General features: G+C 36.7%; 1 protein-coding gene across 8 annotated transcripts in view; it reads right to left on the bottom strand.

Annotated features, from left to right (window-relative positions):
• PHACTR1 (phosphatase and actin regulator 1) overlaps positions 1-26518 on the bottom strand; it is a 670567-nt gene that overhangs the window by 246093 nt on the left and 397956 nt on the right. For all 8 annotated transcript variants that reach the window (XM_007487934.3, XM_007487940.3, XM_056823442.1 and 5 more), the window contains one exon: positions 21942-22106. In XM_007487934.3, the coding sequence (XP_007487996.1) occupies positions 21942-22106 (165 nt within the window). The remainder of the gene's footprint in view (positions 1-21941; positions 22107-26518) is intronic.

Raw genomic sequence — 26518 nt, 5'->3', positions numbered from 1 at the left:
TTGGTAAGTGAATAATTCTATAAAACCAAAACCCCAAAACATATACCCAAATAAACAAGTAATAAATCATATGCTTTCATCTACATTTCTACTCCAAAAGTTTTTTCTCTGGAGATGGTGATAGGATAGTTAATATTATTAATAGTGAGGGGAGAACAACAAGTAGATTCAAAATAGAGGTAGCTGTGACTCAGTGCTATTAAGAGCACTGGGTCTGGAGTTAGGAATTCAAATCCAACCTTCTACATTTCCTACTTGTGTGATCTTAGACAAGTCACTTAACCTCTATAAGAATTAGAGATGGCTAAGTGGGTAGAGTGTTAGATCTGGAGTCATGAAGACCCAAGTTCAAATTTGACCTTAAACTACATCCTAGCTATTCGAGCCTGGGAAAGTCACATAACCTCTGACTCCCTGAGGGAAAAAAAAAAAATCATCTGACCACCTAGAGAAGGAAATGGCAAAACATTCCATTCTCCTTGCCAAGGAAACCCAGTAAATAGCTATGGTCTGTAGTGTCACAAAGAGTTGGACAAGATCAAATGACTGAATGTCATATTCAAAATGGATATAAAATATTTGGGAGAGAAGGTATTAGCAACTGGGTGGATCAGGAAAGACTTCATAGGGTGCCTTAGAGAAAGCTAAGCATTCCAAGAGATATATGTGAGGTGGGAATGTAGTAGTAGTAGTCTCTCGGTAACCGAGGATGACTATTGCCTTTGTGTGTTTTTGTGCACAAAGACACTTGTGCATGAAGATTTAAGTGGAAAAGTTGATGCACAGAGACAGTCCCACTCTCTCGGCGTTGGAAGCCTGGGTCTAGTGGCACGAAAAGTCATTACACCTGGAGACTTCCTCAGCTGCATTGGATGGCCGTGTTGTCTTTTGTGCTCCAACACGCCCTAAGCACTCCACAGTGCCTTGCTGTGTCACCCTCTCAGCCTTTGAACCTTCTTATTGGTTTCTTCCGTCTGTTCAGCTGAAGCAGTCTTCATATGCTGGGTGAGCAAAGCCCTAGTTCACCAGGGGTCCACGACGACTCAATGGCTACCCTCACAAGGTTTAGCCAGCCTGTCGAAGCCATTGCCTGGGGTGTGGCCACTGCCACATGCTAGCAGCTACTAGGAGCCACAAGTGAGAGCTGGGTGTCAGGTGGGGGTCAGAGGCTGGGGAGCTGCCCTAGGAGGGCACGACAAGCCCACCATACCAAAGATATTACTCCTCTCTGAACACCCCATACACCCAATGGGTGTATGGTGGGAATGTATAACAGACAGAAAGGCTAATCAGTTTAGAGATACAAGATGGGAGACAGAATGCTGTGAGAGACAGAAATAAGACACCTTGGATAAACTGTGGTGTACATGAAGGGCAGTTGTGTGCAATAAAGTCAAGAAGACAGGACTGGGACGGGTTATGAAGGACTCTTGATGCCAAAGGATGAGCTTATATCTGACCCTAAAGTTAAGTAATAAGCATGGAGGATAGAGTGTTGGGCTTGGAGGCAGAAAGACACATCTTCCTAAGTTTAAGTCTGGCATCATACATTTACAAGCTGTGGAATCCTAGGCAAATCACTTAACCTTGTTTGCCCCAGTTTTCTTATCTTTAAAATGATCTGGAAATAGTAAACTATCTTTGTCAAGAAAACCCCAAATGGAGGTATGAACAATTAGATGGGACTAAAAAATTATATAACAGTAATAAAAGTTAATAGGAAGGGGACAGCTAGTTATGTGGCTCAATGGATAGAGTTGTATCTAGAGGCATAAGGTCCTGGGTTCAAATCTATCCTCAGACACATCCTAAGTGTGTGATCCTGGGCAAGTCACTTAACCCCCATTGTCTGGCTCTATTTTTCTGCCTTGGAGCCAAGATAAAATATTGATTCTAAGACAGAAGGTAAAAGCTTAAAAAAAAGGCTAATAGGGAGCCACTGGAGTTTACTAAGTAAGTAAATGATACAAACACCCCAATGCTTTGGCAAAATATAGAGAGCTTTTATTGCAAAATATACCATTTTTAATATATTTAAAGAAATGGAAAAATGGAACTCCTGGAATGCTAACTGAAGGATATAAATAATCACTGTGTGTCGTCACTATACCTGCTTCTCTCTGTTTTCCATAGAAAGTGGGGATTATTTCTTAAGTGTACAATGGGACAGATAATAACTAACCTCCTTATGATAAACTCTTGTAGTATGGTATTGCCCATGTAAGCTTGGGTTACAGTAACCAAAATAGATATGAGATAATCTGGGTAATTTTGCCAGCACACACAGAATCTGACTGTCCTATATTCCTCCCCAAAAGTCATCATTCATTTGGAAGATATTATTGTGCACTTATGAAGTGCAAGAGACTCTGCTAGGTGATATGAAGAAAACAAAGATGATTATGACAGGCTCCTGGCTCTCAAAGGAATTACAAAGGAGTTATGCCAGAAAGCAATAAGTATAATATTAGGTTCTTGATTTCTTAGAAGCTAGGAAGGGTAGTTAAAGAAATATAGCTTCCATATCTTAGTGAACACAGTAATGGGATGAGCAAATCCCTGTTTGCCACTTGTAATGATGGCTACTCTTCTCGTCACCAAAAATAAAACCAGAAGATTGAGAACACTGGAACTTTAAAAAATGAGATACCAATCAGCTTAAACAAAGAGATTCACAGTAGACACAAGGTTAACAAATAATGATATTGCCATCTGATAAACATGATGCTGTGTAGACTTGGAAAATTTTTATGGACCACCAATATGGTTCATACAACATTGAGGAGGTCTATTGAATTACATCAGAGCATTTAGTGACCAGAAATTTTACCTTCTTTCCCAGACAGGCTTAAGAAGAAAAATGGGAGAAAGGGAAAATAAGATCTTTCTTGTTTCTAGAAGGGGATGCTACTGGCTTCTTCCAAGAAGAAAAATTTATATTTTGTTTTGTTTTGTTTTGTTTTGTTTCTGAAGAGAAATGCCAGGAGAATCCATGTGGTCTGGTTTTCAAGAAATACTTTCACTTCTGGTTAAGATGGCGGCTTAGAGAAAGCTGAAGTTCAGATCTCCGGAAAACCCTTCCCGACCTATCTCAAACTAGAAGCTCCTAAGGCGCCGAAATTCAAAACGATCAACAGCACAGACCCTGGGAACCCTCCTCCTGGACCTGGACCCGGTTCAAAAGGTACGGCTCCCCTTAAAAGCCAGAACCCGAGATCCCTCGGACCTCAGGGGTAGGAGCGCAGAGTCCAAGGCTCCCGGAAGCGGCAGCAGCGCCGGGCTCAGAGAGCAGGGTCTGAGGAACAACAACCCTCAGGGTCTTCTACCCAAGTCCCAGTCCGGGTGAAAGTTACTGCCTGGGGCTTCCGCTGCAGAGAGCTGGTCAAAACAACAGCAACCCTCAGGGCGGGCAAGACAGCCTCACGGGCTGGATCCTGCTATCCAAGTCTCAGTGAAAGTCTGTGCTCTCGGAGCTTGGGGAAGCGGCAGCCCATCCCCCCGCAGGCCGACGAAACAGCCTCACGGCCAGGGATTCTGAAGGCAACTTCTGGAAATCGAGCCAGGGGGAGAGTGTGGCCTCGTGGTCCGACCCTTCCATTCCAGTTCCAGTGAGGCATATTCGGTTTAACCCAGGGAACACTCATAGAACCAACATCTGCCCAGGACTAAAGCCTCTGATCACCAGACAAAGACAAGAAAAGCCAATCCTCCACGTTCAGAGATGACAAACTCCACAGAAGCACAGAAGCCCCAAAATACCAAGAAAAATAAGAAGAAAGGGGCGACTCTGGACACATTCTATGGAGCCAAAATACAAAATACAGAGCAGATAGAAGAAGATATACAAGAAAATTCTCCAAAATCTTCCAAAGGAAATAGAAACTCTCCACAAACCCATGAAGAATTTGAATCAGAAAGGACCAAAAAGATGGAAGCCCTCTGGGAGGAAAAGTGGGAAATGATGCAAAAGAAATTCACGCATCTACAAAACCAGTTTGACCAAACTGTAAAAGAAAACCAGGCTTTAAAGCAAGAACTAATAAAGCAAAGCCAAAACACCAAGAAATTAGAAGAGAACATAAAATATCTCACCGACAAGGTGATAGATCTGGAAAACAGGGGGAGAAGAGAAAATTTAAGAATAATTGGACTCCCAGAAAAGCCAGAAATAAACACCAAACTGGACATGGTGATACAAGATATAATCAAAGAAAATTGCCCAGAGATTCTAGAACAAGGGGGCAATACAGCCACTGACAGAGCTCACAGAACACCTTCTACACTAAACCCCCAAAAGACAACTCCCAGGAATGTAATTGCCAAATTCCAAAGCTATCAAACAAAAGAAAAAATCCTACAGGAAGCCAGAAAAAGACAATTTAGATATAAAGGAATGCCAATCAGGGTCACACAAGACCTTGCAAGTTCTACGCTGAATGATCGTAAGGCATGGAACATGATCTTCAGAAAGGCAAGAGAGCTGGGTCTCCAACCAAGAATCAGCTACCCAGCAAAACTGACTATATACTTCCAAGGGAAAGTATGGGCATTCAACAAAATAGAAGACTTCCAACTTTTTGCAAAGAAAAGACCAGAGCTCTGTGGAAAGTTTGATACCGAAAATCAAAGAGCAAGGAATACCTGAAAAGGTAAATATTAAGGAAAGGGGAAAAATGTTATCTTCTTTTACTCAAACTCTCTTCTATAAGGACTACATTTATATCAACCTATGTATACTAATATGTGGGGAAAATGTAATGTATAAATAGGGGGTAAAGAAAGACCAAATAGAATAATGGTTCTCACACAAAGATTCACAGGGGAAGGGGAGGGGAAGAAAACTCCTATAAGAAGGAGAGGAAGAGAGGGGGGGGGGTTTACTTAAACCTCAATCTCAGGGAAATCAACTCTGAGAGGGAAAAACATCCAGATCCATTGGGATCTTGATTTCTATCTTACCCAACAAGGGTAAGGAGAAGGGAAAACCAAGGGGGGGAGGGGGAGAGGGAGAACAAAAAGGGAGGGAAAGAGAGGGGGGAGGGGGAGGGAACAAAAAGGGAGGGACTAAAAAGGGAAACATCAAGGGAGGGGACAAGGGGGACTGATTCAAAGTAAATCACTGGACTAAAAGGTAGAGCCGAAGAAGAAAAGGTTAGAATTAGGGAAGGCAATCAAAATGCCAGGGAGTCCACAAATGACAATCATAACTTTGAACGTGAATGGGATGAACTCACCCATAAAACGTAGACGAATAGCAGAATGGATTAGAATCCAAAACCCTACCATATGTTGTCTTCAAGAAACACACATGAGGCGGGTTGACACCCACAAGGTCAGAATTAAAGGATGGAGTAAGACCTTCTGGGCCTCAACTGATAGAAAGAAGGCAGGAGTGGTAATCATGATATCTGATAAAGCCAATGCAAAAATAGACCTGATCAAAAGGGATAGGGAAGGTAATTATATTTTGTTAAAAGGGACTCTAGACAATGAGGAAATATCATTAATCAACATGTATGCACCAAATAATATAGCACCCAAATTTCTAATGGAGAAACTAGGAGAATTGAAGGAAGAAATAGACAATAAAACCATACTAGTGGGAGACTTAAACCAACCATTATCAAATTTAGATAAATCAAATCAAAAAATAAATAAGAAAGAGGTAAAAGAAGTGAATGAAATCTTAGAAAAATTAGAATTAATAGACATATGGAGAAAAATAAATAGGGATAAAAAGGAATACACCTTCTTCTCAGCACCACATGGCACATTCACAAAAATTGACCATACATTAGGTCACAGAAACATAGCACACAAATGCAAAAAAGCAGAAATAATGAATGCAGCCTTCTCAGATCACAAGGCAATAAAAATAATGATTAGTAATGGTACATGGAAAACCAAATCTAAAACCAATTGGAAATTAAACAATATGATACTCCAAAACCGTTTAGCTAAAGAAGAAATCATAGAAACAATTAATAATTTCATCAAGGAAAATGACAATGGCGAAACATCCTTTCAAACCTTTTGGGATGCAGCCAAAGCGGTAATCAGAGGCAAATTCATATCCCTGAAAGCTCATATTAACAAACAAGGGAGAGCAGAGATCAATCAATTGGAAATGCAATTGAAAAAACTCGAAAGCGATCAAATTAAAAACCCCCAGCAGAAAACCAAATTAGAAATCCTAAAAATTAAGGGAGAAATTAATAAAATCGAAAGTGATAGAACTATTGATTTAATAAATAAGACAAGAAGCTGGTACTTTGAAAAAACAAACAAAATAGACAAAGTACTGGTCAATCTAATTAAAAAAAGGAAGGAAGAAAAGCAAATTCACAGCATTAAAGATGAAAAGGGGGACAGCACCTCCAATGAGGAGGAAATTAAGGCAATCATTAGAAATTACTTTGCCCAATTATATGGCAATAAATACACCAATTTAGGAGAAATGGATGAATATATACAAAAATACAAACTGCCTAGACTAACAGAAGAGGAAATAGAATTCTTAAATAATCCCATATCAGAAATTGAAATCCATCAAGCCATCAAAGAACTTCCTAAGAAAAAATCCCCAGGGCCTGATGGATTCACCTGTGAATTCTATCAAACATTCAGAGAACAGTTAACCCCAATACTATACAAACTATTTGACATAATAAGCAAAGAGGGAGTTCTACCAAACTCCTTTTACGACACAAACATGGTACTGATTCCAAAACCAGGCAGGTCAAAAACAGAGAAAGAAAACTATAGACCAATCTCCCTAATGAATATAGATGCAAAAATTTTAAATAGGATACTAGCAAAAAGACTCCAGCAAGTGATCAGAAGGATCATTCACCATGATCAAGTAGGATTCATACCAGGGATGCAGGGCTGGTTCAACATTAGGAAAACCATCCACATAATTGACCACATCAACAAGCAAACTAGCAAGAACCACATGATTATCTCAATAGATGCAGAAAAAGCCTTTGATAAAATACAACACCCATTCCTATTAAAAACACTAGAAAGCATAGGAATAGAAGGGTCATTCCTAAAAATAATAAACAGTATATATCTAAAACCAACAGCTAATATCATCTGCAATGGGGATAAACTAGATGCATTCCCAATAAGATCAGGAGTGAAACAAGGATGCCCATTATCACCTCTACTATTTGACATTGTACTAGAAACACTAGCAGTAGCAATTAGAGAAGATAAAGAAATTGAAGGCATCAGAATAGGCAAGGAGGAGACCAAGTTATCACTCTTTGCGGATGACATGATGGTCTACTTAAAGAATCCTAGAGATTCAACCAAAAAGCTAATTGAAATAATCAACAACTTTAGCAAAGTTGCAGGATACAAAATAAACCCACATAAATCATCAGCTTTTCTATATATCTCCAACACAGCTCAGCAGCAAGAACTAGAAAGAGAAATCCCATTCAAAATCACCTTAGACAAAATAAAATACCTAGGAATCTATCTCCCAAGACAAACACAGGAACTATATGAACACAACTACAAAACACTCGCCACACAACTAAAACTAGACTTGAACAATTGGAAAAACATTAACTGCTCATGGATAGGACGAGCCAATATAATAAAAATGACCATCCTACCCAAACTTATTTATCTATTTAGTGCCATACCCATTGAACTACCAAAATACTTCTTCACTGATTTAGAAAAAACCATAACAAAGTTCATTTGGAAGAACAAAAGATCAAGGATATCCAGGGAAATAATGAAAAAAAAACACATATGATGGGGGCCTTGCAGTCCCAGACCTCAAACTATATTACAAAGCAGCAGTCATCAAAACAATTTGGTACTGGCTAAGAAACAGAAAGGAAGATCAGTGGAATAGACTGGGGGAAAACGACCTCAGCAAGACAGTATACGATAAACCCAAAGATCCCAGCTTTTGGGACAAAAATCCACTATTCGATAAAAACTGCTGGGAAAATTGGAAGACAGTGTGGGAGAGACTAGGAATAGATCAACACCTCACACCCTACACCAAGATAAATTCAAAATGGGTGAGTGACTTAAACATAAAGAAGGAAACCATAAGTAAATTGGGTAAACACAGAATAGTATACATGTCAGACCTTTGGGAGGGGAAAGGCTTTAAAACCAAGCAAGATATAGAAAGAATCACAAAATGTAAAATAAATAATTTTGACTACATCAAACTAAAAAGCTTTTGTACAAACAAAACCAATATAACTAAAATCAGAAGGGAAACAACAAATTGGGAAAAAATCTTCATAGAAACCTCTGACAAAGGTTTAATTACTCATATTTATAATGAGCTAAATCAATTGTACAAAAAATCAAGCCATTCTCCAATTGATAAATGGGCAAGGGAAATGGATAGGCAGTTCTCAGATAAAGAAATCAAAACTATTAACAAGCACATGAAGAAGTGTTCTACATCTCTTATAATCAGAGAGATGCAAATCAAAACAACTCTGAGATATCACCTCACACCTAGCAGATTGGCTAACATAACAGCAAAGGAAAGTAATGAATGCTGGAGGGGATGTGGCAAAGTAGGGACATTAATTCATTGCTGGTGGAGTTGTGAACTGATCCAACCATTCTGGAGGGCAATTTGGAACTATGCCCAAAGGGCGACAAAAGAATGTCTACCCTTTGACCCAGCCATAGCACTGCTGGGTCTGTACCCCAAAGAGATAATGGACACAAAGACTTGTACAAAAATATTCATAGCTGCGCTCTTTGTGGTGGCCCAAAACTGGAAAACGAGGGGATGCCCATCAATTGGGGAATGGCTGAACAAACTGTGGTATATGTTGGTGATGGAATACTATTGTGCTCAAAGGAATAATAAAGTGGAGAAGTTCCATGGAGACTGGAACAACCTCCAGGAAGTGATGCAGAGCGAGAGGAGCAGAACCAGGAGAACATTGTACACAGAGACTAATACACTGTGGTATAATCGAACGTAATGGACTTCTCCATTAGGGGCGGTGTAATGTCCCTGAACAACTTTCAGGGATCCAGGAGAAAAAAAACACCATTCATAAGCAAAGGATAAACTATGGGAGTGGAAACACCGAGAAAAAGCAACTGCCTGAATACAGAGGTTGAGGGGACATGACAGAGGATAGACTTTAAATGAACACTCTAATGCAAATACTATCAACAAAGCAATGGGTTCAAATCAAGAAAACATCTAATGCCCAGTGGACTTACGCGTCGGCTATGGGGGGTGGGGGGGAGGAAAAGAAAATGATCTATGTCTTTAACGAATAATGCTTGGAAATGATCAAATAAAATATATTTAAAAAAAAAAAAGAAATACTTTCCTCAGAAAGCATGGGACAATAAACCTTTACAAACTAGGCAATAGGTCACTCAATCTTTTTGCAATCTATCTGAGTGTAAATGCATTTCAGGCAATATAGTTAAGGGAAAAAATCCTATCAGTACATTATCGAAAAAAATGAATGAATGATTGAGATTGAAAGAGATTTAACAGGTGACTGGGATCAAAAGATATTCTACTCCTTGATGAAATGCAAAGCATCCGGATGGAATGTTAAAACAATATAAGGGTGGACTAACAAGGAACCACTATTTATTAACACTAAACATTCCTAAAGAAACTTGAATTAAATTTTTATGAAGAAAATTTGATTGTTCTGTTTGCTTATTTTCTGACTATCCAGCATTTTTGCTTTACCTCTGTGTTAACTAAACATGTTCCAGCTAAATATGTCAGGTGTGGGCACTTTGAAATTTCAAACAAAATCTGTTTCAGCCTTGAAAGCAGAATGTCTTAGAACAGTAGTTCTCAACCTTTCTAAAGCCGTGCCCCCGCAATACAGTTCCTCATGTTGCAGTGACCCCAAACCAAAAAATTATTTTGGCGGCTACTTCAAAACTGTAATTTTGCTACAGTTATGATTCAGAATGTAAATACCTGATATACATTATGTATTCTCATTGCTACAAATTGAGAGGTTGAGAACTGCTGTCTTAGAAGAACACTGAAAACAAATGAAATGACATTTCTATTGTTATAGCTATTGTATAGCTATTGTTCCTTCACTTTTCTCTGAATGTGACTGTAAACCTAAGGTTATGGCAGGTAAGGAATTCTTGCCAAATTCAGTATCACTAGGTTGATTTAACTGCAATTGGCATTGTAAACACAGCATGCAAGTCTCCAAAGCCTAAAGAACTTGCTCAATTCATAAGACTCAGTGAATGAGTCAATACAGTTCCATGTATGGTATACTAAGTCTAGAGAAAGCAGTGATTTCATAATCATGTGAATTTATGGCTCTTTCTTGCAAATCCTAGAGTGAAAAGGCTAGAAAGCAGTTTGAATGGTCTAAAGTTTCAATTTCCTAAGTCCTGACCAGGATTTTTTACCTCAGCCTTTAGGTAGGGCTATCTCTAAACCTACCTTCCCCTTTCCTTGGTGAGAACTGATCGTTGTTTTTAAAAGCTATAAGAGAAGTGGATGAAGAGATATAGTCTGAAGCTTCTACTAACACTTTACACAGGTTAACAACTCACTGTCAGGAAATTATTCCTTTAATCTCAAATAAATAGTCCCTATGGAGATTCATTCCTTATCTCCATATTCTGAACTTGAAAGAAGAAAATGTGTTACAGTTTCTTTGCTAGTTTGATGTTTCACATACCTGAAGGCTATTATAAATTATCCCCTCAGCATTCTCTTCTTGGGACAATGAAATGTCCATCTGTTTGAGATCTGCTTGCTTAGTGCTTATCTCTGCAAACCACAGATATCCTCAAAAGGACTCCAACTTTAACAACTAATATTAACCCTAATATTACATTGAGATACCAAAAGAAGTTAAGACATTAAGGCTTTATGGATTCATAGTTTTATTGGTATGAGTAAGGAGACAACATGGTAAAGTATAAAATATACTGGTCACTGGCATTAGAAGACTTAATTTAAACCCTCCCCTCTAGTGCTTACTACCCATGTGACCTTAAGCATGTCACAACCTTTCTGAATGTGTTTTCTCATCTAAAAAATGGGAAGAGGGTAGATGGATTAGATGGCTTCTAAGGTCCCTTTTAGGCTAAGTAGGTGACACAGTGGATAGAGTACTGTGTCTGGAGTCAGGAAGACTCATCTTCACGAGTTAAAATCTGGCCTCAAGATACTTGCTAGCTATGTGACCCTAGGTAAGTCCCTTAACTGTGCCTCAGTTTCCTTATCTATAAAATGAACTGGAAGAGGAAAACCACTCCAGTGTCTTTGCCAAGAAAACCCCAAATGGGGCCATGAAAAGACAGACATGACTGAAGTGATTTAAAACAACCACAATGAAAGGTCCCATTTAGTTCAATATCAATGATCCTAGTTACTTCTTCCATCTGTGGAGATCACAACTCATATTTTCCTTAGCCTTTAAGCTTCATTGCAGTTGAAAAAATTTAAGCATCCAGTGGCCAATCTTACTATAATTGAGACCTTGCAAATTTTCAAGAGTCAGTTCAAAGACAAGATGAATCTTTGAAATAGGACTCTAGTGGAATGAGCTGACTTTCAAACAAAATAAATAAATAAATCACCATACATTTTCTTGTAATGGCAATTCTCTTAAGTAGATAAACAAACAAACATGCAGAGAGAGAACTATTTAGCATATGATTTTAATACAAAATAATCAAATTTATATTTTCATATTTTCTTGGAGAACACAGGCAGTCAAAGAATAAGTTCACAGAAATGTCCTTTATGAATATATTTCTATCATGACTCAAAAAGAAGAATGTCTAGGAATAAGATGGGCCTGAACATCTCAGGTAAATTTATCAATGAAAGGTCCTATGTAAGCAGAAGATAACCTCAGAGGGAATGCTTGGAGGTGGAGAAGACCCAGAAAGGCTTTTTAATGAATGTGGAGTTGGAGGTGAATCTTTAAGAGGATAGCAAAGTCAAGAGTTGGATGTGAAGGAGAACATTCTAAGTATAGGACACAGCTAGTGAAAAAGAACACAGTAGAGAGGGAGCTGACCTTGAAATCAGGTCTACCTGGGTTCAGATTTTGTCTCTGATATTCACTGAATAAATGACAGAATTTCAGAGAGGATAACAACTTGCATTGATAGAGAGGAAGAAATTAATAAGTCAAATCCCTATCCCTCTTTCTATGTGTTAAGAACCATAGAGACATTTGTTAGGGTGTGAAAAGTTCAGATTCTTCCTCTTGAGCAGCTTTCAGGTTATATGACAAATTATCACAGTTTGGGTTCAGTGACCTCAGTTGGCTGCTTAGGTGACTCATTTAGGTAGCACTTCGGGTTAGATAGTGAAGCATTTGTCAAAAAATCTCATTTTCTCTTCACAGTTAGAAACTCAAAGTCTTTGCCAACCCAGAAGGGTAAGATTTCATTTTTCTGATATGTTAAAAAACGAAGTCCACCCAGGTACAGTAATAGAGAGGTGATAATCCACATCTGAATATCACATACAGTTCCAAGTGCAAGGATTTAGGAAAGCCATTGATAAAACAGAAAATGTCTAGAGGAAGGTAACTCACATGGTGAAAGGCTTTGATTCAATGCCATGATCAGCTAGAGAATTTGGGATTTTAACAGCTTGGAAGGGGAAAAAAAGCTTTAGAAGGCATGGGATAATTTACTTTAATTTAAAGGATTGTCACATGGAAAAGGGATTATTCTTATTCTGCTTTCTGCTAGAGAAAGCAAAGTTAGATTTAGTTTGATATTAGGAACAGTGTCCTAGTCATCAGAGCGATAAAAATCTGGATGAGCTGCCTCAGGGAATAGTGACTGGCTTCCTCCCCATTGAAAGTCTTCCTTTTTGGAGTCTTGGATGACCCCTTCTTTGGTACGTAGTAATGGAATTTCATCCTCACACCTGGGTTTCAATAAAGCATATCTGAGGTCTCTCCTGCCTCTAAAATTCTTCTTCTAAAAATGTATTTCTATGAATTGTTAAAAAAAATCCTATGATCCTCTCCTTTTCATGACCTATCTGATGTTTACTTCTGGAAATTCAGAAGTTAGATTCACAGTAAGGATGAAAATACAGAAGTGGCATCCTAAATAGATTGACACAGTGAATTATTTTGATCCAAATCTTATGAAATCTTCAGTTATTTCACCTTGTCCTTTCTCCCGAGCTCCATACAATGTAAATGAATACATGCTTACAAATGTTTAGATGAACTGATTGGAATTATTTAGCATTTGACTCTTATTTTTGGAGTAGATGGCGGTTATTTTCATTATTATATAATCCTCAGAACTAGTTCTATAAATGAATACAAACCTTACATCACTGAGCCATACCACAATCCATGTGATTGGACCTGACATCTAAAAATAGGGAAGTAGTCAGCATCTCTAGAAATATATTTCTTTTTTTTCTTTTGTAAATATGAAAGCATGTTACAGCAGAGAAAGGGCGATTCAGATTTTAAGTATTGGAGTGAGGCATAAAATAACATGGAAACAGATTCCAGTAGTTGTGTCATAGTTAGACAATGTTCAAAATGACAACAATAGGAATATTCTCTGAATAAAGAAAGGTATAGAAGACTGATCTTGGAGAGACTTAACTACCTCAAAAGAAAATAAAAACAAAAGAAAACAAATTAAAAAACTCATCTTGCTGTATGTTTATTTTTCTCAGTTGATCAGTCTTTTAGAAACAGATTTAATTTTTTTACCTGGCTTGCTATATTCTTCTTATTTTTAAAACCCTTACCTTCCATCTTAGAATCAATACTGTGTATTGGTCCCAAGGCAGAAGAAAGGTAAGGGCTAGGCACTGAGGGTTAAGAGACTTGCCCAGGGTCACAGAGGTAGGAAATGTCTGAGGCCAGATTTGAACCCAGGACCTCCTTCTCTGGGCCTGTGACTGACTATATTCTTTTATATTCATCACTCACTGTTCTTCATGACATGTCCTTCTAGTTCTGCTGCCTTCATATTTTCTGGTACATGTCCTACATCTATATCCTTTCTTCCTTCACAAATGTTGAATTCTTAGAGAACTAACTAACTTATTCTCAGCTCCAGTGGTAGGCACTTCTTAAATTTGTCAATTGGACTGATCTCTATGCTGATGACTTGCAAATCTATATCTCCAGTTCTGACCTATAATTTGTTTTTCAGCTGTTTCCTAGGAGTAGATACAGGACTGTCCCTGATTAAGAATACACAAGGATTTTCTGTTGTTTACAAATTAAACCTAAACTCCTCACCTCATTTTTCAGGGCTCTCCATGACCTGGTTCTATTCTTTTCACTACTCTTTTCTTACATACAAATTCCAATTAGACTGTCCTTCCTTTGGTACTACTCCTCTTAAACTAATCTCTCTTTTCCAGTATCTCTTCTATGTACTCCATTCTTCACATAACTGTAAGAATAAACTTCTGGAGGAACAACATCTCTAGAATCAAGGTAAACACCTTCACTACCAAAGAGTGAGCCCTTCCAATATCCTTATCTCTGATAATTGTGTCTCCAGTACCTACAACATTCTAGTTCCCTTCCATTTATGAGGTATATATCTTTTATGTACATTACTGAAATCCTCTCTGTTCTTCAAGGCTCACCTCAGTTAACTGATGCTGAAAGAAAGCTCATGTTCTTATTTACTCTTGGTCTCCACAGGCCTTGAAAGAAATATCTGCTTTGAGAATCTCTTTCCAGTCTAGGTTGCCATTAGACAGACATTTGTTTGACTTCAGGCTAAAGAATATTACAGCCTGTTTTCTCTTCATATTTCTAGAAATCCCTTTCCCACCCCCTTTTCCTATAAGTCTTTCAATAATGCTATTATCAAGTATTCAGAAATACATTTTTAAAAGATTTGAAGATAAGAAGTGTTTAAAATGTTTTCTCAGATGAGTACCTGTCACTCTAATGAATTCATGTAACTGATCTCTGGAGATGAAGTAGAGAAAGATCTTGGAATGTGGTAACCTGTAAAGCGTTTATTAAATTATCACCTTGTGAAAGGCACTGTGCTATGGTTGTAGATTATGAAGATCAGTAAGATGGGAATACTACCCTGCAAAAACTTCCAATGTATTGTTTAAGAAAAGATGTTCAAGAATAACTATAAAGCAGGTCAGAACCAGGAAGATATATGTGCACTTATGCGGATGGAAGGGTTTCTTCCATTGAGGTAAGGAGAGAAGAAGGGAACTAGAAAGTCTTCATGGAAAAACTAGAATCTAAGCTAGAAAGTTAAGAAGGATTTCAATAATCAGAAATGTTTCCACTCTCTGTAAAATCCATAACTTTCAATCAACTCAAGTGCCTGTATCAGAATAAATGTGCCTGGGACTCAGGAATCCCATTCTGACTAGTAGAAGACCAGGGAGAGTCCAGCTGGGTGTGATGAATCTGAGGGTAGCCTTTCCTAAGGTCCATTCTTGTCCCTTCCAGGCTAAGCAATCATTTTGCAAATTAGAAATGAGATGGTAGAATATTTTGATAATAAAAAACACCAATACTAAGAACTACCCAATCCCATATTAGAAAAGAACTTTAGTATGTTGTTTTTTCTCAGAAGTGACATCTGGGGTTTGATTTTTCACTGTCAAGAATTGAGATATGGGGGATAGATTCAGTTCTATGAGTTGCTGTTTCATAATTGTGATGAAGGGAATTCATGATACTGTTCTTCCTCTTGGAAACTTGCACCAATAAATTTATTATTCAGGTATGTATATGTGTATATGTATGCATATCTCTGAGATTGATCTATCTCTTTATCTCTATCTGCAAATCAATACCTACCTATACCTATCTCTATCTATATTATCTATACTGATTTATAATCCACCTACTTATCTCTGTCTTGCCTCTCTCTCTTCTGAATCAGCTGAGAATAAAGTGAAAATTAGAAGGCAGACTCCCTCTTGGTCAATGAACTTTAGGTCCCTTCTATAGATCAAACAAGTGATATCCAGCACAGGAAAATAAAATACATGAAGCCAATTTAACATAATAGGTAATATGGTGACTATAATATATGAAGAAGTAGTAGTCCCTTTTTATCTTTGCTGAAAACGGTCCATTAAAAGCACTTATTTTTGAAAGTTTGTTTGCAATGAAGTAGAATCACTTCCAACATTTTATTCTAAGTAAAATAAGACATTTATTTTTCTGTGCATGGGCTCTTTGCTAATTTATTTGTAAATGCCTGTTAATTTCACTTTTGTAGGCCCACAAGGACTTTTGGCTCCCTCTGTATTTCCAAAGCTAACCCCTACAGCTGATGCCTGCCTGTCAAGAGAGAATAAAAGAATGGCTGTATGGCATCACCACATCTTTTTCTTTGCCAGTTTTTCCTTTCTATAAATATAATTCTCATTTTCAAGGAACTCTGGATAAGATTACTGCATTTGACTATTTTTGGGGAAGCACTGTCTATTCTATGTTGGGGTTGGGGGATGTTCTCATCTGTCTCTATCCCTGTGGCAAGGGAATGTTGGGGCGTGGGCACCCTATTTGAAGATTTCAGAGAGTGGTTGGGTCTGGGAGGTTAATTTAGAAAATTTTATACAAGAGACTAGTGAGACAGATGGGCTGAGGTAAGATAGGAATCATGCTTTGGCATGATCTATCACATTGTTTTTCTTATCCACTACTGTTTTTCCTTTAGGCATCTGAGGGTAGTTATTTGGTCTTCCAAGACCTTTCATCAGGAATAGGATTACTGTCCTGGTTTCAGAAGTATCATAAAAGCTGATGATTTTTCATGGACCTAGAACCATAGATAACTGCCTAAAAACAAGTGACAAATATTGGGGTCAAGAGATTTCTTTCTTGAAATCATATTCCTTCTGATGTAAATCAATGAACAGTAGGTTGAGGACATTATACTTCTCACCCAGTTTTTTCTTCCCAATACACCAGGTACAAGGCAAGAATATACTTTTGATAAATCTTTGAGGGGTCTGCATGTTAAATAGCCTTTGAAGTGAAGAGAGGCACAAACCATGACAGGCCCTATAAATGATAAATTAGCAAGCTGTCCTTTGAATATAAGGATGTTATTACTTACCCATCTTTAGTACAGAATATGCTGCAAGTTGTTTTTCCAGGAGGTGGGAATGGAAGTGACCTAGTTCTATCCATAATTTCATTATTATGTGAATTCCTCATATTAATTCAGATCCCAACCAATCCAGTAGATAGGTTCATGGGCTCATAGTATAAACTAGTGAGCAGTCGATTAACAATTTTTTAATCAATGTCCAACATTCTTCTTGGTAACATGGAAATATAATGCTAACCTTGGGGGTATTCCAATCCAGTGGGATTAATAAGAATAATATAAATATGGGCATATAGGTAGCAGAGGGGATAGAGTACCAGGTCTAGAGTTGGGAGGACCTGATTTCAAATCTGGCCTTAGAATTCCTAGCTGTGGGACTCTGGGTAAGTTACTTAAACCCAATTGCCTAGCCCTTAATACTCTTATATCTTAGAACTGACAATTCTAAGACTGAAGGAAAGGTTTTAAATTTTTTTTAAATAAAAAAGAATACAATATAATAAAATAAAATTGATTAATATAATGCAATATATAATATAATGCAATAAAATTAATATTATAATATATAATATGATATGATATGATATAATATAACATAACATAATATAATATAATAAAGCATGGTGAAACAATAGAAAGTAATTGACTTGTAGAAATAAAGATAAGCATAGGTAAATAGAAATAGAATCTAAATAACCCAAATATAATATTATATAACAATATTATAAAATAACATAAATAGACATTAAAATTTTTGGTGCAGACCCTAAGTACCATAGGACTTCAGAAACATGGTTGAGTGAAGTCTTCATGAGAAATATAGGATATGAGTTGGTCCTTGAAGGATGCATTAGAGTGGGCTACTTGTAGAGAAGGCACTACAAACAAGGTAATAGAAGGTACAAATGTGACATGCCAATAGGCTAGGAAGAAGACTATCTTGACCAGGGCACAGAACAAGAGGGCATGTCTTTTATAGAAGCTACATGGTACAGTGGACAGAACCCTGGACTAAAGTCAGGAAGATCTTAGTTCAAATTTAGCCTCAGACACTAGAAAGTAAACATATCCCTTCCATATCACAGGGGTTGGGACTTTGAAACCCTGTGATCTAGAAAATCTGCATAAACTATTTTAGCCCTCTCTTTGTACAGAAAAGGGTTGAATTTTTTCTTTTTGTTTTATAGGGGACCTTATTGTAAAATTTGGGTTAAATATTTGGTCATAGGCAATATGTAGGTCACGTTAACATTTCTAGCTTCTGTGTCTTATCTGCTGGCTTTTGTGTTCTTTTTGCAAATTTAACTTTTTACTTACTTAACCTTTAAGAAAGAAATTGCATATACTTATGGTATTAAAAGATAAAATATGTTGATATTATACACTACTATATATATGTGTGTGTGTGTGTGTATTCATTTCTAAGTTTCTAAACTTTTTCTGTATTGTCTGTTGGCTTCCACATGTATAATATTGTATAATTCCCATTTAATTTCTTACTCTGACCTGTGATATATTGAAACTACAATGGGAAAAGCAGTGATGTGGAAGGGATACCCTAGGCAAGTTACTTAAAGTCTCTATACCTTAGTTAACTCAAATGTAAAATGGGGGTCGTAATATCATCGACGTCTCAGGATTATTATTACTAAGAAGATTAAATCAGATAATCATTGTAAAGTAGTTAGCACACTGCCTGATACCTAGTACATACTTAATAAATGCTTCTTTCCTTTCTTCCTTCCTTCTTTTCTTGACAGTAAATTTGGACTGGCCTTGGCTTCCTTGGCATGATGTTTTAATCACCTAATTTAGAACTAAAGAGAACTTTAGAGATGACCGAGTTCAACCTCCTCATGACAGAGACACAGAATGTTGAAGTGACTTGTTCAGTCATGTAGTTAGGAAATCTCTCGAGCAAGATTTGAACCTTGGTCTTCTTGACTTCAAGCCCACTGTCCTATTCATTACATACCAATGAAAGATTCAGTGTTGGAAGGGACCCTGGAAGCCATTTAGTAGTCTAGCCCCAGCCTCTATTTTTTATCTGAGGAAATATATTTCCTTAGTTGATTAATTAATGTCCAATAAAGATTGAAGCTAGGGCTTTCAATTCCATATCCAAGGCTCTTTCCCTCTGTATGATAATGCCTCCCTTGAAGCCAATCCATCTTAGTAGGATTGCCTAGAGCATTTATTATCATGGCATAGCCTCTAAGACCCATGGTCACCTCCAAGCATGAGAATAAATCAGGAGAATTTATATCCAAAAAACACCCAAATAAACAAATCTATTTACATGTAAGTACTTAAGTAAAGCAAACCATTTTTCTCAATAATTAGTGTATCAAGTCAAATCAATAAACACTTAAACATACCTACCATGTGCCATACAAATGTTTGTTAAGCACCTATGTAACTGGTATCACTATGTATCAGGAACATAAAGATAAAAAAAAATTGCCCCAACTCCAGACTTTTATACTCTATTGGAATATGTTGACATTTTTAGAAAACCCTAATTTTGTCTTAGAATCAATACATAGTATCAGTTCTAAGCAAAAAAGAGGTAAGGTTACTAGACAATTAGGGTTAAGTGACTTGCCCAGGATAATAAAATTAGAAAGTATTTAAGGTAGGATTTGAACCCAGAATCTCTCATCTCCATGGCTTGTGCTCTATTCTCTGAGCCATCTAGCTGCCCGAGAATATATGCTGACATTTCTAATGTAAACCTAATGGTCTTTTAAAATAATGGCTACTAAAAAAAAGAAAAGAAAAAATAATGGCTACTAACCCCACTGGAGATTTGTATATCAACATTATATTTACTGAGCCTAGAAATGGACAAAATTAGTCTTGTTTTCATTCATTGATCTCTAGGAATATCTGCCCAAAATGTGTTTTGATATATGACCTTTATCTGAGGTAATCTCTTTTCATATAAGACTTTATGAGTCTGATTTAAGTTAAGAACAAATAGAATACTGGGGTGCAGATGTACTGGCATTAGTGATCTAGAGTGGTGTTAGTGTCAGTTATAGATATTTTTAATCTCATCTAACAAGATGTAGGAATAGTTTCTTCTTAGTAGTATGTTTTTTCTCTTTCTATTTAAAGGGTCCTAATTTAGGGGCTGCATACATTTTAAAAATAGTAACATGCGCCACTCCCCTCAGATATCACTAGAAACTACCCAATTCCTAATATAATACCTGGCATATACCAGTGTATATATATATATCAATACAAATATTTATTGATTGAATGATTGACATGTTCATTGAACTTACATGAACCTGTTATGAAACATTAATTATTGGTAGGGGAGAGTAGGTAGTTCAGTAGATAGAGATACAAACCTAGAGATGGGAAGTCCTAGGTTCAAATCTGGTCACAGATATTTCCTAGCTGTGTTACCCTGGTCAAATCATTTAACCCCAATCGCCCTTACTACTCTTCTGCCTTGGAACTGATCTTTAGTATTGATTATAAGACAGAAGGTAGGTGTTAATTTTAAAAAAGAGGAACACTAATGATAAAAATAAGGTAGGGATTTTGACTATCACACATACTATTCCAAAGAACTTAATGAGAAAATGGTATATTTTAAACTTTTCCACTCTGTCTGTGTGTGTGAATCCAAAGTCACATGGATAATAAAGCAATTTCTTTGTGCTTCTATTCTTCAAAAGACAAGTTTTCCAACATCTTGGCAAGTTTGTAGTCAACAGGCGAATAACTTAATGTATAAGTGGCACTGGGGTCGATGGTTCTGCCAAATATCAGAGATGACACTCACTTTTTTAAGTGAAAAATCTGTCCATTAATCTATTACCTATTTTTCATGGAATCATGCTGATAAGTGGTAGGAGATTAAATTTAAAGCTTTAAAACATTTTGAATATTATAGGCTATTTTCCCTAGCAAAACCAGGAAGAGTATTCATTTGAAATAATGAAGATTAGATGGATTTCTTAAAATCTTTTGGAAGATGTATCATTATATCACAACCTTTTTCCTACTGACCAATCTAGCAATCTGCTCTTTCTACAAAATAGCTCTACTTATGTAGACTGTTTATTTCAAAGTAATAAACTCGTATTTTCTTGGCTTTTGTGCCTAATATTTCTCTATAAATGATTTCCCGATTTCTTTCCAGTCAATAAACAACAACAACGATGACTCACGTTTATATTGAGCACTTTAAACACTTTAAAGCTTGCAAAGCATTTGCTTCAAAATAACTCTGTGAGGGATATAAAACTAGTAACTATGTAATAGTCTGGTCATGATGATAATTTTTTATTTCCACTCTTATTTTTTAGGAAATTATACTCTAAGATCCCCAAATGAACACCTTTTCCTCCATGTTCTTAGCTATGAAAGACTATGATATTTTAGTTTTTGCCTTATGCCTTGATTTACCCTTGAACTGATAGAAATAAGCAGAAAGAATGTATACTTTAACTAGTTGAAACAAGAACCATAGCTTGTCAATGCTATGAAGCAGACAGCTAACAAGGGGACTTTTCCCTTGAGAATTCAATGCTTATTCTGAGCTGGATGGAGGCAGGGAGAATATACATCTTTGGTCATATGATTATTATTTTTTGGGGGGTGCGTGTCAAATGAAAATGATTATTTACTCCCTAATTTCATTTAAAATGTCAGTGAGATAGAGGGAAAAAAATCCCACAAAATGTGAAGAAATTAAAGGATCATTCTCCAACCATTTTATACCATTTAAAAAAGTCACTTTAGTTGCACCTACTGGCAGCCTCCACCAAATGTTAGTGAGGGATTTACCTTACCTTTTGCAGTGACCAAGTCCATAGACATTCCACTGAGGTATAAGATGACCTTACCTGCTGATGTGTGCTTGAACTTCTCACTTTTCTTCTTTCTCCATTTCCATGGCTTGAAAATCCTTCCCAGGTTGGCAAACTTACTCCTCCTCCGGATTGGGGGTGTGTGGGTGCCAGGGACCAAGGAGTCAGAGCGCATAGCCGCCAGTCTCTCCACTTCCTCAGCTTGTTTTTCCCCAGAAGAGAAAGGAAATCAAAAGAGAACAAAGTGTTAAAAATTAAAACCCAGATGGCCACTGTTTTCCATGGTTACAGATAACAGAAACCACATGACAAGAGTCTCTCTTTCTCTCTCTCTCTCTCTCTCTCTCTCTCTCTCTCTCTCTCTCTCTCTCTCTCTCTCTCTCTCTCTCTCGCCTTTTGGAATGGGACACATGGTGTTATAACCTTCAGCTTGACCTTCAGCAAAACACAGTAGAGTTCAAAATTGAAAGAGGTTTTGACCACACTAGTTCATAATTCTTTGCCAAGTCATATGGAAGTGTGTTTGTGTGTGTGTGTGTGTGTGTGTGTGTGTGTGTGTGTGTGTGTGTGTGTGTGTGTGTAAGTGGAGGGATAAAGCAAGCAGAATCAAGTGAGGAAATAAGTCCAATTGCGGGTCCAGTAATCCTTCAAACAAAACCTGGCAAATATATGTACTTGCCTACAACACCGTCTGCTGAGAAAAAAACGAGGGAGCAAACATTTCCCCAGTCATCTATTCCAGCACCAGTTCTGTTTCCACCTCCTTCACTCTGCCAACCTTGCTAGGTTCAGGAACCTCAGACAGTGTTGAAATGTGTCTGCCAAGCAGTTGTTCTACCTGAAGGCTAGGAACCAATTTTAGCATCACATTCTCCCAGACATTTTTTCTTCTTTCTGTGAAACAGCCTTCCTGTTTTCTTCAAGTTCCATTTGTTGTATGTGTATGTTTTTCTTTTTTAATCTATTCTTATAAGAGTAGTTCTGGAAAAAGCTTTAGAGGTCATAGAAGGTAACTCCCTCAGTTTAGAGATGAAGAAATGGCTTTCATCCTAAAGCAAAGTGGTTCCTTCCTTAAAAAGTCTCAATTATCTAATTTTCTTTTTTTCAGAAAAATCTCAAATGATTACTAACAACCTCTCAGTGAGAAAAAAAATGTAGTCTGAATTTTTAAGATAAGGAGATTGAAATTAAAAGACAAGAAATTATTTACTGGATGAAGATGTGGGTAGAATTCACTTTTTTAAACAGAAAAGAGAAAGGGAAAGCAACAGGCATTTATTAAGTGCTTACTATTTACCAAGCACTGTGATAAGCACCTTGACTTCTTTACTCCAGGAAATGCTACTCAGTAGCTTGGTATCCGGCATCTCCCAAGCTTTTATGCATCCTGTAGTGCCCCAGGCTTTACCTCAGAATGTCCAGGCTCTCTTTCCCTGGGCATCTTCTACAACCCTTCCCCCACACCAGCCTTTCCATCAATAGCTGTGAGAACAAACAATAAATAAACTCCACAGCCATTCCTGGAAAGTATATGTCAATAAACTGACATGACTCCACTCAGTATCCCTATGATATCCCTATCCATACACATTGCCACTACCACTACTCCTCTGTTTATGCTTTATTCTCCTATTAGAATTTAAGGTCCCAGAGGGAGGGACTATCTTGGTTTTGTATTTTTATCCACAGTGTTTAATACAATACCTGAAACATAGTACTTGATAGATATATTTTCATTCATTCATTCACTCTTCTATATGAGTGACTTTAGATACTTTAAAACAACTGAATCTAAGTCTTCTCTTCAAGTTAAACATGCACAGTTATTTCAACTAATCCCAATCTGACACAACTTTTATTCTTCCCATAATCTTTGTTATTCTTCTTTAAACATACTCCAGTTTGTTTATTTTCTTCTCATATTGAGGTACATAGAATTGAACATCCCAGACATAAGCTAAAAAGGGCAGAGTACAATAGGACCATCACTTCTCTTTTTCTGAACAAATGCTTCTAGTAATACAACCTAAGACAATTAGAAAAACATTTTTGGGTTACCATTTCATGCTTCTGACTCAGACTGAACTTATTTAAGTCGTTTCAGTTATGTCCAACTCTTTGTAACATTATTTGGAGTTTTTGTGGAAAAGATATTGGAGTAATTTGCTATTAAACTCATAGCCTGCCACAAACCCAAGAAATATTTTTATTTAAAGCTATAGCTTCTACATTAAAATAACTGATTTTTTGTAATATAATTTATTTTGTTTAATGTAACCTTCTATTACAATTACCATTAACTACTATTACTAAAAACTAACCAATCTTCTTTACTTATGTAATTGATTTTACACAATGTAATCTTGTATACTTATATAAATGATTTACTATAACTTTTAATATTTATGTAATTGATGCTTTGAGCCCTTGAGGCATTTTACATTTATTCCTATAAATTTTCATCTTTTATTAAATTCTGTTCATCATTTACCTTAATAATTATGAGTCTGTTTTCTGATTTCTCTGATCAGTGATCACTGATTTTCCTAATAGACAAAAACACCTATTTTCAAGTTTACTTTGGTTCTTTGAGAGATACACAGACTATGATGGAACAGAGCAAAATCTTTGCTTTCTATAGAAAGTGCTCATTTATCCATATACAATTCAAAACAAACTTTATGGAGCTAAAACTGTCATCATTTTCTATTACCAGAGGCTTTGTTAACTCAGATCACTTTTTGTTGCTAGGGTAGAGAGGGAAAAATGATGATTACATGAACTCCCTTTGAAAAATGGAGATGATTCATTAGTACTGATATTATTTCGTCAAATTCAACTCATTCATAGACTCAATTGCAGAAGTAATGATTGTGAGTATTCTTTAGAGCTTTGTGGAAAACCCTCTTGCTTCCTAATCACATCTGTATCAAATGAAGGAACAGTTCCTCAGAAATAATTAGTTAAGTAACCATAATACAGAATTAGAAGAGCCTTTAAGAAATCTGGATTGACAAGGAACTGAAGAATTGTTATAATGGCATAATTATAACTAAATAGTTAAATAGGCTTCTATTAAGTGTATTATTGATCCAACTCAAGTTATTTAGCTACTAAATGCAGACTACATCTCTAGCTTTCAGTGGCCTGTGAGTATAGTGTATTAATTAGATTTAATTGGTTTATTTTTTAATTGTCCAAATTACTTTTCTTTTGTAAACTTATTGGCTTATGGGCCTTGGCTCTCTATTTTACTGCTGTATTGCAAAAGAATAATGAAGGGTTGAGCTTGATGAGAAAGTGCAGCTCACTTCAATGAACTCTGCTGGCAAGACAGATGAAAAAGGAGTTAGGAATAAAGTGATCTACTTCACAGAAAAGGAAGAGAGATCAGAGAGAAAGGGAAGAGGACAGTTGTCATTGGGAGCAGACAAGGAATGTTTGTGATCATTTCTTTCCTCCCTTTGAAGAGGCTTTTCCTAGGGTAGAAAGTACTCAGAAGTGATGATTCTGTACAACCAGGGGCAGGGACAGTGGCAGTTAGAATGCTGAGACATAAGGCAAATGTAACAGAATCTTGTCTGGACCTAGGATGATTGACCCCGGGATTGGACCAGGCATTGTTGTGCTAAAACCACTGAGGGGGAATAAGAAAGGACTGTGGCTGATCATCTTCTCATGAAGTGCTTCCCAGTTGTAAGAACTAATAAAATACTCCACTAAGGAATCAGCCATCTCTACTCCCCTTTGACCTTAATAGAGTTTGGCATATCCTCTACAACAAAAAGCTTGGAGATGACTTCACTCTCCCTTTGGAAGAGAAAAGATCAAAGAAAGTCCTTCAATTATGTTTCGTTCTAATTGCCAGAGGCTGAGAAAGAATTAACTGCTTGAATTTTGATTCCAAGTTTTTCAATAAAGGCCTGGGATGGCCAAGGGTGGGGGTGGGGGTGTGGATCTAGGTAAGATCTCAAGAGGCTACTCAGAATCTGTTAAGAAAGGCACCCTTCGCTAGCATAAGAAGAGATACTTTTCTATTTAACCTTTACATTTCTGATGACATGACATTTATTTTATTAAACAAAAAGCATCAAATGTCTAGGTCCCAGTGATCATTCTGAATAGGAAAGCATCCTCCCCAATATTTCTGGAAGAATGAACTAAGATTTCTACTCTGTCTCATCTCTGTTTTAGAGGAAAATGCACTGGATTTGGAAAATGGTGACCTGGATTCTTGCCAGGGCAATATTTAATAACTGTGTGACCTTGGGAAAGTCACTAAATTTCTCTAAGCCTCAGTTTCTTCTCAAGAAAAATGAGAATAGTAGTATTAGCATCACCTATTTCATAGGGTCCTTATTAGAACAAGCATTTTAAAAACTTTAAATCATTATGTATATAATCACTTATTTTTATTTTATCTCTGCTATATAGTACTTCATAGTTAATCAAGTTTTATGTATGTAAATATAATATATTGAGGCTCAAATTATATCAGTAATATTATGCTGCTCAAATTAGATATTAATATATTAAATTTGTGTATTATATATGTATATAATTATATGTAGACATAAACATATTGAATTATATTTCTGTACATGTTATATACA

This window comes from Monodelphis domestica, chromosome 3 (genome assembly GCF_027887165.1).
Source record: "Monodelphis domestica isolate mMonDom1 chromosome 3, mMonDom1.pri, whole genome shotgun sequence".
Lineage (NCBI taxonomy): Eukaryota > Metazoa > Chordata > Mammalia > Didelphimorphia > Didelphidae > Monodelphis > Monodelphis domestica.
Note: the sequence above shows the minus strand (reverse complement) of the source record. Positions and strands in the feature narration are given on the sequence as shown.